Raw genomic sequence first — 13,209 nt, forward strand, 5'->3', positions numbered from 1 at the left:
AAGCGGCAAGATTTCAGGTAGTGATGGACAGGTAAACATTGCACGCCAGTGTGAGTACATATGTGAGGACAATTTTAAATAACGAGTGAAATGAGGCCGTAATGACCGCGGGATAATACTTTCATTTGAATTGTTACATCGCTACTTAGCCGAAACATTTCTAAATAAACTAACGAGTCTTCTACATTCTCTAAGCTCGTCACTTTCATCGTAGCTTTCCCGCGAATCACTTATAATTATATCTCTCCATGTTAATTCAAGGCCTTTCCCCAAGCCGACTTTTTTATATGGACCACTGTCATAATTCAATCACTTGATCATTAATAATAAACCAACTGTGCCATTTAAATTGTCTACCTCTTTAAAACCGAACCCTTCTTTCTTTTATCATTTCCTGCATTGGGAGTAGTGGCACATAAGTGCATAATCGACGTATACGAACCCTATAAATAACCAAATATCACTTTGGCTGGGCGTAGAGTGGATTTCGGTAGCCGCTCATCGAAGTCTATATGATCTACCCCGTAACATCAATATAACAACTATCTCAAAATATTTATCAAAATTTGAAATTTTTTTTTTTAATCCAAAATCATTTTTTTTCAGATTTTTTCAACGACCTAGATGGATTCCGGAAATTTCTGGATGTTATTGATTTTCATTTACCATTACTTTTGCATTATGAGCATTTACCGCAAATCAACGTAATTGCACGCACCAAAGCATTGAAGTCGTACTATCTCAACGATCTGAATGCTGATATACGATTGGTAAGTATATTTCTTGAACTTATAACAGTATATTGAATTATCCGATCGTTTTCACGACTACGAGTATGAAGTTGGCAGTACGAGCCGAAGACGATGTATTACAAATCCATAAGTGTTAGTGTAAATAAACACGATCTAAGGCAAGCGCTGTAATTAAACGAATTCACAGACCTAGGAATAGGGCACGGACTCACGATAGTGACTGTCAGTACAGTACAGTAACCTGCTTCCTCTTGTACTTCCAAGATTCATACTCCTTGTCCATAAGCCTAGTATACGATCCACCCATAAGTCCTTAGTTTAAGACAAGTGGAAGATTGAATCACGCTCAGTGACGCCACTGGCAATGTAGAAAGCTACCTGAAAAAAGGCTTAGTGCGGAAATTTATCTTCCTGAATTCGTTTTAGCACTCTTCCGAAGTGAGGCATTATACGCATGATCCAAAGGCTCTGAAAATCAAATTTTTGCAACATCTGCTTGGAAACCTGGATTTTTCAAGCTTGTGGAACGTGCGTCAAGTACCCCATTTCGGAACTGTGTAGTAATAGTTATTTATGCTACGTGTGGGATAAGTAGCAAATAATCGGACAGTCATGATTACTCGTGTGGTTGTCGCAACTCGCCTGACGGCTCGTAGCGACATCTACCACACTCGTCTTCATACGAATGTCTCATAACCCTTACAGCGAATGTCGTAATCACGAATGTCATATTTGCTACTTATCCCACACGTAGAATACAATATTTTTTACAAAACTGATCTGGAAGTCGAATTTGAGAGGAATATAATGATTTTAAATTACTATAGCGGCATCAGATGGCGTTTGAGTAGTTTCTAGTAAAGTGAAAAAGATAGAGTGAGTTTAATACAGACTGTACCCGTGTGGTTATATTTCTATAGTAGTATAGTTTAGGTGGAATCTGTGCAGTTATCTGATATTTAACCGAACATGTGCGCTTATGAAACACATATAGTCAAGTATGCGATTATTGTGTATGTCGGAGATGACATACAGTGCTCGAAAAGTCAACTTCCAGAGCAGGTGTTGTAAAAAATCATGTTGTTGCATGCCCGCAACTAAAATTTTACACCGTATAGTGCCTTCTTTGACGCATACGCATTTTCGAATAACTCAGTTACACTTACCGTGTTATTAAGCGTAAGTTACCTGACTTTACTTTTAAATAGTCTCAGTGGCACCACCAGCGCGTTTAAAATCACACTTTTCTTCACAGATGTCGCAAAAAATAGCGTGTGTCACACATGCGGATATACGATATCTGATTCGCAACGAATTTTAAATATGTAGATATTTAATTCGTGTGATTGCAATGCTCGCCTTAGCTGATGCTGTGTTCATACTAGTATTCGTCCGATTGCTGCAGTTGTCGTTTTTGCAATCAATCCGCCTTCCGCCAATTACTTACTTTTCGCATCAGTAACACCATATGCTATTTTCATATTTTTACCTTTATTCTAACAATTCTCCATTATGACTTGTTGCGTTTGTAAATTTTTACGTTTTCACTGTTCTATACTCCGACTTTGTACATTAAAAATTTCATGAACCAAATTTTCAAGCTGTTCAAATCTCGATTGGGACCACTGATTTCTATGCTAACTGAATGACTGACCAGCGTCTTCGGCCTGAGGCTATTAGAAGCGGCCGGAATCGACACCAGCGCTTCAATAGCCTCAACGGTGCTGAAGAATTACGTGATTCACTGTGTATGTCATTGGTTAAAGTGACAGAACCACGTGACTAATAGTACATTATATAACAAGGGGATAAAGTCGAATTTTATTCCTGTGTTACATATAGCACTTTATTTCCAACTTAACTACGGACACATTATTGACTTGAAAAGAGAGACTCGATATATTTTCTGCAATATCGAGTGTACAATTGAGAACGTAGATTAATATTGAAAAAATTCTTTCTCAAAAATATACATATTTAGTATATAGGTGTGGGTCGGCGGGAGCTAGGGCGAGGGAGCGGGAGCTGCAGGCCACGGCGAGAGTGTAGAGGGCGAAACCCCCACCGAAAGGCTTGGGGGGAGCAGAGTTTCCCTCACGTAGGAAAAAAAGTATATATCTGATATATTATTGAACAGAGTGGATGTTCCATTGAATATTGCACAACCATGTATTATTAAAATCTATTCTCATCGAAAAATCCTTGTGTAATCGAATTTCAAGGAATGTAATAAATTTCAACTTTATTTATCGAAATGTAACGAGTATGTTGAGTACATACTTCTAAAATTGTGGATTAAAAAGCATAATAATTCTTTTATTTAAGCGTAAATGTGATCATTGTATTAGTTTGAAAGTTCATAATAATACATATGTCTATTTTTGCCATCTTTTCGAATTTTCACACTCCCGACGTTAAGAGAGAATATTATGCTAATTTCGTCCCGCATGTCACGTCAACCTTTTAGTATAACTTCGGATATTGCAGCGTTAGTTTCGGTTTTTGGAGCTTGTAATTGGCACAAGCTGCCGTGTGCTGGTAGCATCTGAGTCAGCCATCCAGTTAGTACAGAGATCAGTGATTGTAACCTTTCTGTGGTTTGGCCATTATACTTTTTGACCCCATACCACTCTTTTAGCTGTTGGGTAACTTCACACAACTCATGGGCGACGCCACGTTTATTTACCCTGCTTGGGCCTCGGTACAGCAACATGTGATCCACGCGAAAAATCCCCTGTATTTCTGCTCTTTTGACTACCGGGGCACTGTAAGCTACAGCTACATGTTCAGCGGCGGTAACGAAGATGATTGGGGCGTGGCACATGCTGATGAGTTTCTATATCTCCTTCCTGGACGGCCGGAAATGTTTGGACCACCAGGTTACGAATTCAGCGATACTGATTGGCACATGGTAGACACGATGGTGCAATTATGGACATCTTTTGCGACTAAGGGGTAAGGTTTCTACATGATGTCCAGTATTGCAGAAACAAATTTATATGTAACGTCAAAGAAATATTTTAGCAATATTTTAACTTTCTGCTGGCAGTGGAAATGTTAAAGACAGTTTGCAGGAATATTGCAAAGGTATATTCTTGTACTTTCGACAAAAATATAGCTGCAGGGTTTTATACAACATTGCATAATGTGGTCTGAATGAACCTAAATGTATGAAATCTTGCAAAGTTACGTCACTGTGAAATTTTATAAATTAATTCATACCTTGAAAAATTGAGTTGTTGCAATGTTACCTTGCTGCAATATTTCTACAATATTCCATGCCGTGTTAATCATATAAAAATCTACAATTACAGGTCATATTTATAATAAGGCAGACTAGATATACTAGTTTTGCTTATTTTTAGTTTTAATTGTGGCTATCGTAGTTACGTATTATTGAAGGTTATGGCCACAAATGGTACAAAGATGCTCCGACTAATGCGAACACTGATTTTTGATCCATAAAGTACCTTAAAATTAGATGTTTTTGTCAGAAATGATCTTAACGTCGTATTTTAGTAATGAATTGTGTAATTGAATAGATCAAAAGTCATATTAATAAATAAAGAACCTTATAAAAGTGGCCCCAATTGGTGCACCTAATTTATTTTAAACGATATTCAACGACATGTCACGACATGCTTCCAGAGTTCCAGAACTGAATACAGGCAACACAATTTGGAAGCCATACTCACCGTCCGAAGATAATTATCTTCAGATAGGGAATGGACCTGATGCTAGTATTGAAATGAAAACTGGTTTTCACGTGGAGCGAATGCAGTTTTGGAATAAGCTCTATGCCACCACATAATTGACTTTTTTACTGTTGAATATATTCAATAAAAGTAAATACGAATAATACCGCGAAAAAAAAAGTTAGACATAAGTAGGTTGGCGCCTCTGTCGGCACTCAACCCTACTACTTACCTTTTTTCTAGTCGAACAAGTATAGTAATAAGCAAGTATTATATTGTATCACATAAGTTCTGTTATTCAATAAATATCCAAGTAATCAAACAATCGAGCATTGATTAGCCCGAATAAACAATACTTACAAACTTATGTCGAATGGTTCCCCAGGCAGCACATTCACATTCCAGTAACGTAACAAATACTTGAATCTTGTTCCTTCCGAAATTACAGCTACATCATATGTGCTCTACATGTACCGTACATTTACTCTATCATGTCTGCGACAAAACATCGTGGCAGCTATATAACAGGCACAGAACAGTGATACGTATCAATGATATCACAGATATGGATGAGATTCATATCCTTGCAAGTCCGTTATGTATCATTTATGTTCTTATTTGTTGCATCCAGCGCATGGCAGATACATTTTGCAGTGACGGATCAGATTCCTATCTGTTATCAGATTCCTATCCAGCTCTCACTGGATGATGTGTTTCATCTATTTTATGGCGAACAATATTTGGAACCACTTACAGACTGGGTACAGTGTTCATTGTATTATGGTTGGGCAGGTGAGCTGTGTACTGATATAGAAGATGGTTGTCTCGTACGGACTAATCGTTAAATGTAGGGTTATCCTGTACATTCCATGTTGCCCGTATAAGCTTTCCATTTTTCCCGCAGGTTAAGGGCAAGATGTAAGTTTTCATGTTTTGCTTCATGAATCATAACAGATTTTACACTTAATATCAATTATTATCAATTACATCATTATGTAGGCGTGTAAGATCGCTCTTAAGAATCATTAAAATGAAAGATAAATATTATGTTGTTTTATTCTTTTTTAGATCATACAGTTAGATATTTCATCTTCACAGCCAGTATGAAGTTTTAAAACGATGTTATCAACGTGGCAGGTTATGCTCACATCAAAGTCTTTTATCGCTTTTTTCATTAATGCGCCTTCAATCGATGGAATTCATTCAACACAGGGAACCGACAACGGTTGCATAGCAATGTGTAGTAGATGTAGGGTAGACTCAGTTGTTTTTAAAAGAAATACAAGATGTACCGCCATATTCTTCGCAAATTCTATCCGCAAATGCAGCATAATATTTTAAGCGAACGCTTTTTGTGAGCATAATTAGCATTCATGTTCATTAAATATTCTTTCAAATCATAATTTTCGTTAACACGTAGCTGTACCTCTAATTTAGCTCTGTGTTTGCCTTCAGCTTACTCTGTTATTGTCGAAGCACAGATAGCGATGATTGTTAGCGGGAAATGAATATTACACGTCGGGCTTTCCATGTCAAGTCAACAAACGGCCGACCTTCGCACCGTTAGGATTCTTAAACTGTTGGTTCATTACATTTCTTATAACGAAGTAGACACTATATATTTTTTAAATATTTATCTCCCTCAATTTTCTAGGTAAAAAGTATTCGATTTTGAAAATTTAGCGTTCAGTAGTTATAGTCAATTGAAAATGTTCTTCATAGCGACAATTTTAAATGTAAGAAATTTTATAACTACAAACCTGTATGAGTTGAAATCTAAAAATACTTATTATCTGCTGCGTCTCAAGAAATGTAAGAAAAAGGTGGCAGAGAATCCAAGGGGGTAAGGGTTGAATGTTGTCGAGTTCTGATGATCTCCCCATGTAGATAAGGCTATTTCTTTTCTTTGTTGAATGCTCAAATAAGATTTTTCCGTAGCGCGTGCATGATTTCCGCGTTTTTTAACCCATTAAGAAGGCCTACAGTGACAGTCTTCAAGGTGGCGGGCAGAAAAAAAAAACAAAACTAAAACAAAGAAAACGCCAGCAAAAAAATTTTTCAAAATTAAAAAAAAAATTATCAATAATGGAGATAAAATATGTTCATTTACTTATAACGTGTTTTAAATTGTGAAAATAATCCATAGGTACATGCGTTACAAAATAGTATATTGGGCACCAAGCGCTAAGCGGACTTATTGCTAGTTGGTAACCTTGTGTGGTTGCCTCGTGCTAACTTGCCTTCGACTCGTACTGCAATCTTCACACTCGGTTTAAAAAAGCCCGCCTTACGCCCTTGGTACGCAATATATTACTTCGAGTTATATTTCTGTTAATGTGTTATAAAAAATATTTTCGTGTAAGTTAAAATTGGCGATGTTGAATCGAAATTAGATCGCTTCAGGAGGGTCAATACATTTAAAATTTAGTTTCACCTATTGGAGAATAAGCACTTATAGATAACTTTGTTCTTTCATTTTTTAAATTGCAATTTGACAAAGACGGAGTGAAATTTATCATAAGACTATTTAAGTCAAGCTTTTTAGCCAGGGTATTTTACTTTAACTCGGTGTTATAACTATAATATTAAAACTAAAAGCAGCTCGTCGACTATAACGGTTTTATCTGTCATTCGACGTGCCGCGATTAGTGCCGGTCCACTAAAGCGAATTAAAGAGATTGAATAACAAGAAGGATAAGGAATAGTAAAGGAAAACCAGTGTACATGACGTACAGAGGACGAAGAATTAACTCTCCGCGCTTTACTCTCAGTGTCGTGCTGCGCTCAGCAGAGAAAGAAAGAAAGAAAGAAAGAGAAAATAAACGGATTAAGGGAAAAATTTAACAATCGACGAATCTGTTTAAATTAAAGTTTTTATTGATATTTTCTTTTGGTTTTCAATCTCTTACTATCTTCATAATTATATTCCTATTTAACCTGAAAATAAATTTCACCTATCTTTTTTTGTTTCTTCTACAATCATTTGCAACGTTCCAAACTTATTTCTTTTTCATTTGTTATCAAGAGAACGAGAGAGTGAGACATTATTTTTGAGTGATTTATCAAGTTTCAAAATGACCAATCACCATGTATATGTTTTCGTTCGAATTTTCCATCGCTTTGAATAATTGGTATTCTTCATTCGCGTGCTGTAATAATAATAATAATTGTGTATAGAATATAATAATTTTTTCAAAGTGGTATACGTAATCTTATTTATTATTATTATTATCATTGATGTTGTTGTTGTTGTTGTTGTTATCGTTTTTGTAACTAAAAATATTATTATTACTTTTACTGCTACTGCTAATGTCACTACACTACTACTATTCCATCTATTATTGAATGACGAAGTGCGAAGAACAGGTCGCAGGGAGCTAATCTGTACATAGAATTTGAAGAAGGGACAACATACGAAAACGAAATAATGATTAAATTCATACCGCCTGGACTGACTTTAGACGAGAGTGTAACAAAGTATATAATGTTAAGAAAATTAGATAAGAAGAGAAGGTAGGTAAAAAAAAACCAAGAACAACGGAGGGTAAAGACGGAATACGAAAATTGAGTAAATGGAACTAAACAGTGGACCAAAGTATGTTAAACGGACGCTTAGCGTTGTTTGTACCAGTCCATGTGTTTTACTATGATTTTTATTACGTCACAGGCGATTCAATTTATCAGAAAGAATACAATTTCGAAAATTTTCAGGTGAGTTGAAAAATTAACGACGGAGCCAGGAATCGAACCTGGTATCTAGAGATGCTTTACCGGAGACTTACTCCACTAGATTACCTAGCCGCCCTGACTACATTGTCATTAATTTCTCTCATCACCTGTATTCGAGATGATTTTGTTTCGTGTGCCTTTGAATATATATATATATATATATATTTGAAATTCATCGCGAGAGGCACATTTAAGACTTGTGTGCGTGACTTGTTGACATGCGCACACATGAGAAATCTATATATGTAGTGGAGTAAGTCTCCGGTAGAGCATCTCTAGATACCAGGTTCGATTGCTGGCTGCGTCGTTAATTTTTCAACTCACCTGAAAATTTTAGAAATTGTACTCTTTCTAGCAAATTTTTCTCGTTTAAATATGGATATGATTCTTTCATATCATATGAAATGAACGGCTGGGCCGTTCTAAATGGCTAAAATAATGTAAATCACATGAATAGCCATATATAGATGTCTCATGTGTGCACATGTCAACAAGTCACACACACAAGTCTTAAATGTGCCTCTCGCAAATAATTTCAAATATAGATTCAATTTATTGTTTGCTTATCACTTCTCGTTACCCAATGAGTGTTTATCTATATAATGTAAATATTAGATAGCACGTCGCCATTTAACAATTTGGTAAACCTCCGTGAAGTATCACTTTTGCTGGAAAGCCGTAGTCAGTCATGTCTGCAGAAATTGCCGCAGCGTTCACGTGCCAATATAACGCAACGAACTATTTGTTGGAGGTGCTTTTATTGAGCATTTGTCTTACCAATTGTAATGTACCTCAGCCGGGAAATGTGCCGATTATTAGTCAGGAAGATCTGCCGCGTCCAGAAACGACGATTCCTCAAGGAACACTCCGAGGTATAAATATGGTCACACGCCGCGGGAGAAGTTTTTTTGGCTTCAAAGGAATTCCATTTGCTCAGCCCCCCGTTGGAGATCTCAGGTTTGTGAATCAGGTTTAGGATTTCAGATTAGTGATTTAACGGTAATTCTCGCCCATCAGTTTGAGGTGAGTGTCCCAGTAATTGATCTTGTCCCAATTATTGACCTTTCTTGGTTGTGTCTGTTTGAACCTTAGTTTTAAACTTAACAAAAAAAAAAAACAAATTTATAGTGCCTAACCCTCTGGTAATTGGTTCTAGTCATCAAGAAATTCACAATTTGCAATGTTGATTAAAAATTTTGAAAAATAAAAGGTTCAATAATTGGGTCTAAACGTATCAATAATTGGCACACTTATCTTAACACATATCAATTTGTGCCACAGTATTTGAGGTAGATAACAAAGTTTGTTGATTCTGCTGATAATATCACGAATTATATTAATCAGTTATTCCCAAGATGCAATCATGTAACAGACCAAGTGAATACCAATTTAAGTACTTCATGAACACAAATCGCGTATAATTTAGTTCTAATATTGCAGAAGACTCATAGCAATGTGTCTTTGCGAAACTCGAAATCTTATAGACATATTGCGCAATAATGAGGAAACTTAACTTTGCAATGTTTGAAATGCTTCGTACCATAATGCGCAATGTTTATTCAAGGTAGTAATGTAGGAATCTGAAATACCGGCCGAGTGACGGTTTTGCGTGTGTGAGAGAGTCTCCGCGAGAGGGCGCGCGAGAGTGTCCAGCATCGCCCGTTTTTTCGGTAACGAGCGTGTGTTCGAGAAATGGCAAAAGCGATCAGTCGAGTGTACGAATGGCTCAAGGCGTGTCACGATTTGTTTCTTTGATTATTCAGTGTAATAAAGTCATTCTGTTTTTCCTTTTTCTTTATCACATGTTAGTCCTGAGTTGTCATTATCCTCGTGTCCGTTCCAACACCACCAGGAACGAATAAAATATCCCATAGTAATTACCCTGCGGCAAGATTTGTGTCTCCGTTTGTTTACGTATTCTTATGATATTTCTGCAATGATTTAATTAAACATTTCTAAAACATCGAATTTTCGACTTTTGAAACTAGAAATATGATGCGACTTTATAATATTTTGGCCATTAGAATAATGGGAAATATTCTAGCAATAATATATTTTTACAGTGTTGCAGCTGCGTTTGTAGAGAACAAATATTGTGCTAATATTTTTGTAATACAGAGCATGCAGTGTGAGCAGTAAATAGAGGCAAATAAATTGAAATGAGAAGTTTTGGAAGTTTGAGAAATGGATTTACACGATTCTGGTAAAACCTTGATCAAATGCGTATCTCACTTATACGTTTTTTTCGTTTGTACGATAAATTCCGATGGTATCGGCAGTATCTGCTCGTAGACTATATCAAACAGTTTCATCTGTATCTTACTCGCTTGAACGTTTTTCACACCTATACGTCACTCATTGGTGCCCATAAAGTGTTGCTTTATTTTCACCTGAAACACGTCATCTTACCCCAGACCTGAACGTGAATCGCAGCTGATTTTTCAGTCGAGACCAGAGTTTTCATCTTTCATACATCTAGTAAAAGGTTTTTCAAGCAATCGAAATACAAGTAATAAAATTTGTGGCTGATGCATCAGCGAAATCTGATAGTTTGAATAGACTGAAATAATAGCGAGAACTACCATATTCTTATTAGTGAATCCAACAAAAATTTCGTTCAAAATTTTATTCCTGTCGCATTCCTTGTGAAATTGCCCTGCTCGGTGATATGGAGTAGGAGCTGTAATTTCACATATTGTGCCAAACGGGGAACAACGCCTAATCGCGTTTGCATCAAAATCGTTGATAACAGCGGAACAGGGTTATGCACAAATAAAAGGAGAAGGTTTGTATATAGTTTTTGGACTTGTTACGTCCGTGAAGGAGGTTTATTCCTGAGCGGTAGGAATAAACAGGTTCGGCTTCGCTTTTACGTACTAGGACAACCGGAAGTTGGGATGAGTGTTGAATAAACTTGGGTGTGATTGATATATCGATTATGTGTTTATTGCGTAGAAGTTCAGATAGCCATAGGAATTAGGTGTGCTATGCGAAAGATATATAAGAGGTCTAGATGTGACGTTGTTGAGAGTTAGAATAGGAGTGTCTCCAGAGAGGAAACGTACGGGTGCAGAAAAGGTGTGAGGATGCTGAAGGATGGGAATAGAATTAGGTGAGTAAGGGCAATAGTGAGTAGCGTGAGGCTAGATAGAGATAAGAGAACAGGACAGAGATCATGATTATAATATGAAAACTGTGGGAGAGTTAGCGAACAGGAAAATAGAAAGAGGTGGTACGCCGGACGTAACCGTCTTAAAAAAATTTTACATCTTCATGAAAGGTTGCAAATTTGTATTATTTACTGACTAACAACCTTTAACGATTTTTTTGATGGTAAATTAGGAGTTCCAAGAATGTTTGAAAAAATGCGTGACACATTTTTGTAAAATAAACCATCATATTTTTTCAATTCTGCTGACATATCAATTATATTACAAGTTACTATGATGCATTCCTTAATTAGAAGAGTTTCGTCGGGGAAGGTCATTGAATGACATGTTGTTAGATTGATAGCGATCAACGTTTTGGGTTGGCCCAGTACAACCATCTTCAAGCAACAATTTATTTAAATATAACAATAAGGCAGCTACTTAATTTGATAGTGCCAAGTGCTAAGTGCACTAACCATTTTTGTAGGTTAAACACGTGTGTACCACTGTTACGTTAATTAAATTTATGCACAAATTACAATTTCGTGAGAAAGAGAGATTAATTTCAGTTCGAGACAGAAATATATATGATGAGTTGTAAAATACAATCAGAATGAGGAACAAGATTTGCAATATTTTACTATCCTTAGCGCTTCGGTGTCGGTTTCATGGTATAAGAGGAGGAAGTGATCGCTTGTTAAGAAGTCAAAATGCTTTTCTTACCGTATATCGATGACTTAAGTTGTCTGAATTAATCATAGATCCAGTTTTTATTAGAGTTTCAAAGGCACGAAAATTTAACAATATTATTTTGAAAAGGTGACTTACGATTAGTTAAATGATGCTAGGATATAAGTGGCTTATGTGTTGAATGTCGGTGCGTTCGTTAATTGTATCGTTCTTAGAAATGCGTATGATTACTTTAATAAGACATTTTGCCAATTGTCGTCTTCATCGATAATCTTGACATCATCGAAACTAAATGTTTGTGAGTAAAGCGCTCGCTGACAAACACACTGACGAAAATACACAAGCTAAAGTTGGTGAAGTTACATCAATATTACGTCCACTTGTATCCAAAGCTAAAAAAATCATTACATCACACGTGTGTCCTGTAATACCCCACGCTATAATAGAAACAGAAGTTGAAAAACTCAATATCGCTCCTGTACCACAAATGAACTCTATCAGAGCAGGAATGAATATACCAGGATACACACATATTGTAAGCTTTAGACGATAAATGTATGTGTAACCTACGGACGTAAAAAAAATTTCAAACAACCTGGAATTTCCGCATGACAACACCAAATATTGCGCATATTTCTCCGCTGAAAAACTTACTTGTTTTTTATGCAAAGAAGAAGGTCACCTAGCGAAATACTGCAAAAATGCAGAAGCCAATCAAGTCATTAATACAGACCAAACATTAATCAATGAAAGCGTTAATACAAACAATCAGAACATAAACAAAAATAATGAAAAAACAACGAAAAGTCAAGAACAAACAGTAAATAACGACTTTCCTGCCTTACCTCAAACTACTCAACAAAAACGAGTGCTATCAAGCAGTGGCTCCTCTGCCTCAAACAAAAAAGATCCTCGCTTTTTTGTTTTGATTCACAGAGAAGGCTTTGAAGAAGTAACTTGCAACTCAAGAAAGAAAATTCAAGTCCATACCAATCCTACTTTAAAATAAATTTGACAGAAAACACAACCAGCAGTGAACATTATAAACTCCTTCTAACATTGTTTATCTTATAAGTCTTGCTAAACTAGAAGAATTTATCGCTAACATTCATACGGTGAATATAACATGTTAAAAATAGTTCAAAAGTACACAAACAAAATGGTCCCTCTAGTCATAATGCTAAAGGACTTATA

General features: G+C 36.2%; 2 protein-coding genes across 3 annotated transcripts in view; both read left to right on the plus strand.

The window, feature by feature from the left end:
* Positions 1 to 4,755, plus strand: part of LOC124297690 (esterase E4-like) — a 32,889-nt gene extending 28,134 nt beyond the window's left edge. The window contains exons 5-7 of the mRNA XM_046748969.1: positions 607 to 770; positions 3,391 to 3,707; positions 4,401 to 4,755. Coding sequence (XP_046604925.1) covers positions 607 to 770; positions 3,391 to 3,707; positions 4,401 to 4,563 — 644 coding nt within the window. The 3' untranslated portion in view covers positions 4,564 to 4,755. The remainder of the gene's footprint in view (positions 1 to 606; positions 771 to 3,390; positions 3,708 to 4,400) is intronic.
* Positions 4,756 to 8,794: 4,039 nt separating this feature from the next.
* LOC124297689 (juvenile hormone esterase-like) overlaps positions 8,795 to 13,209 on the plus strand; it is a 30,925-nt gene continuing 26,510 nt past the window's right edge. For both annotated transcript variants that reach the window (XM_046748967.1, XM_046748968.1), the window contains exon 1: positions 8,795 to 9,133. In XM_046748967.1, the coding sequence (XP_046604923.1) occupies positions 8,865 to 9,133 (269 nt within the window). In that variant the 5' untranslated portion in view covers positions 8,795 to 8,864. The remainder of the gene's footprint in view (positions 9,134 to 13,209) is intronic.

Source organism: Neodiprion virginianus, chromosome 2 (genome assembly GCF_021901495.1).
Source record: "Neodiprion virginianus isolate iyNeoVirg1 chromosome 2, iyNeoVirg1.1, whole genome shotgun sequence".
Taxonomy (NCBI): Eukaryota; Metazoa; Arthropoda; class Insecta; order Hymenoptera; family Diprionidae; genus Neodiprion; species Neodiprion virginianus.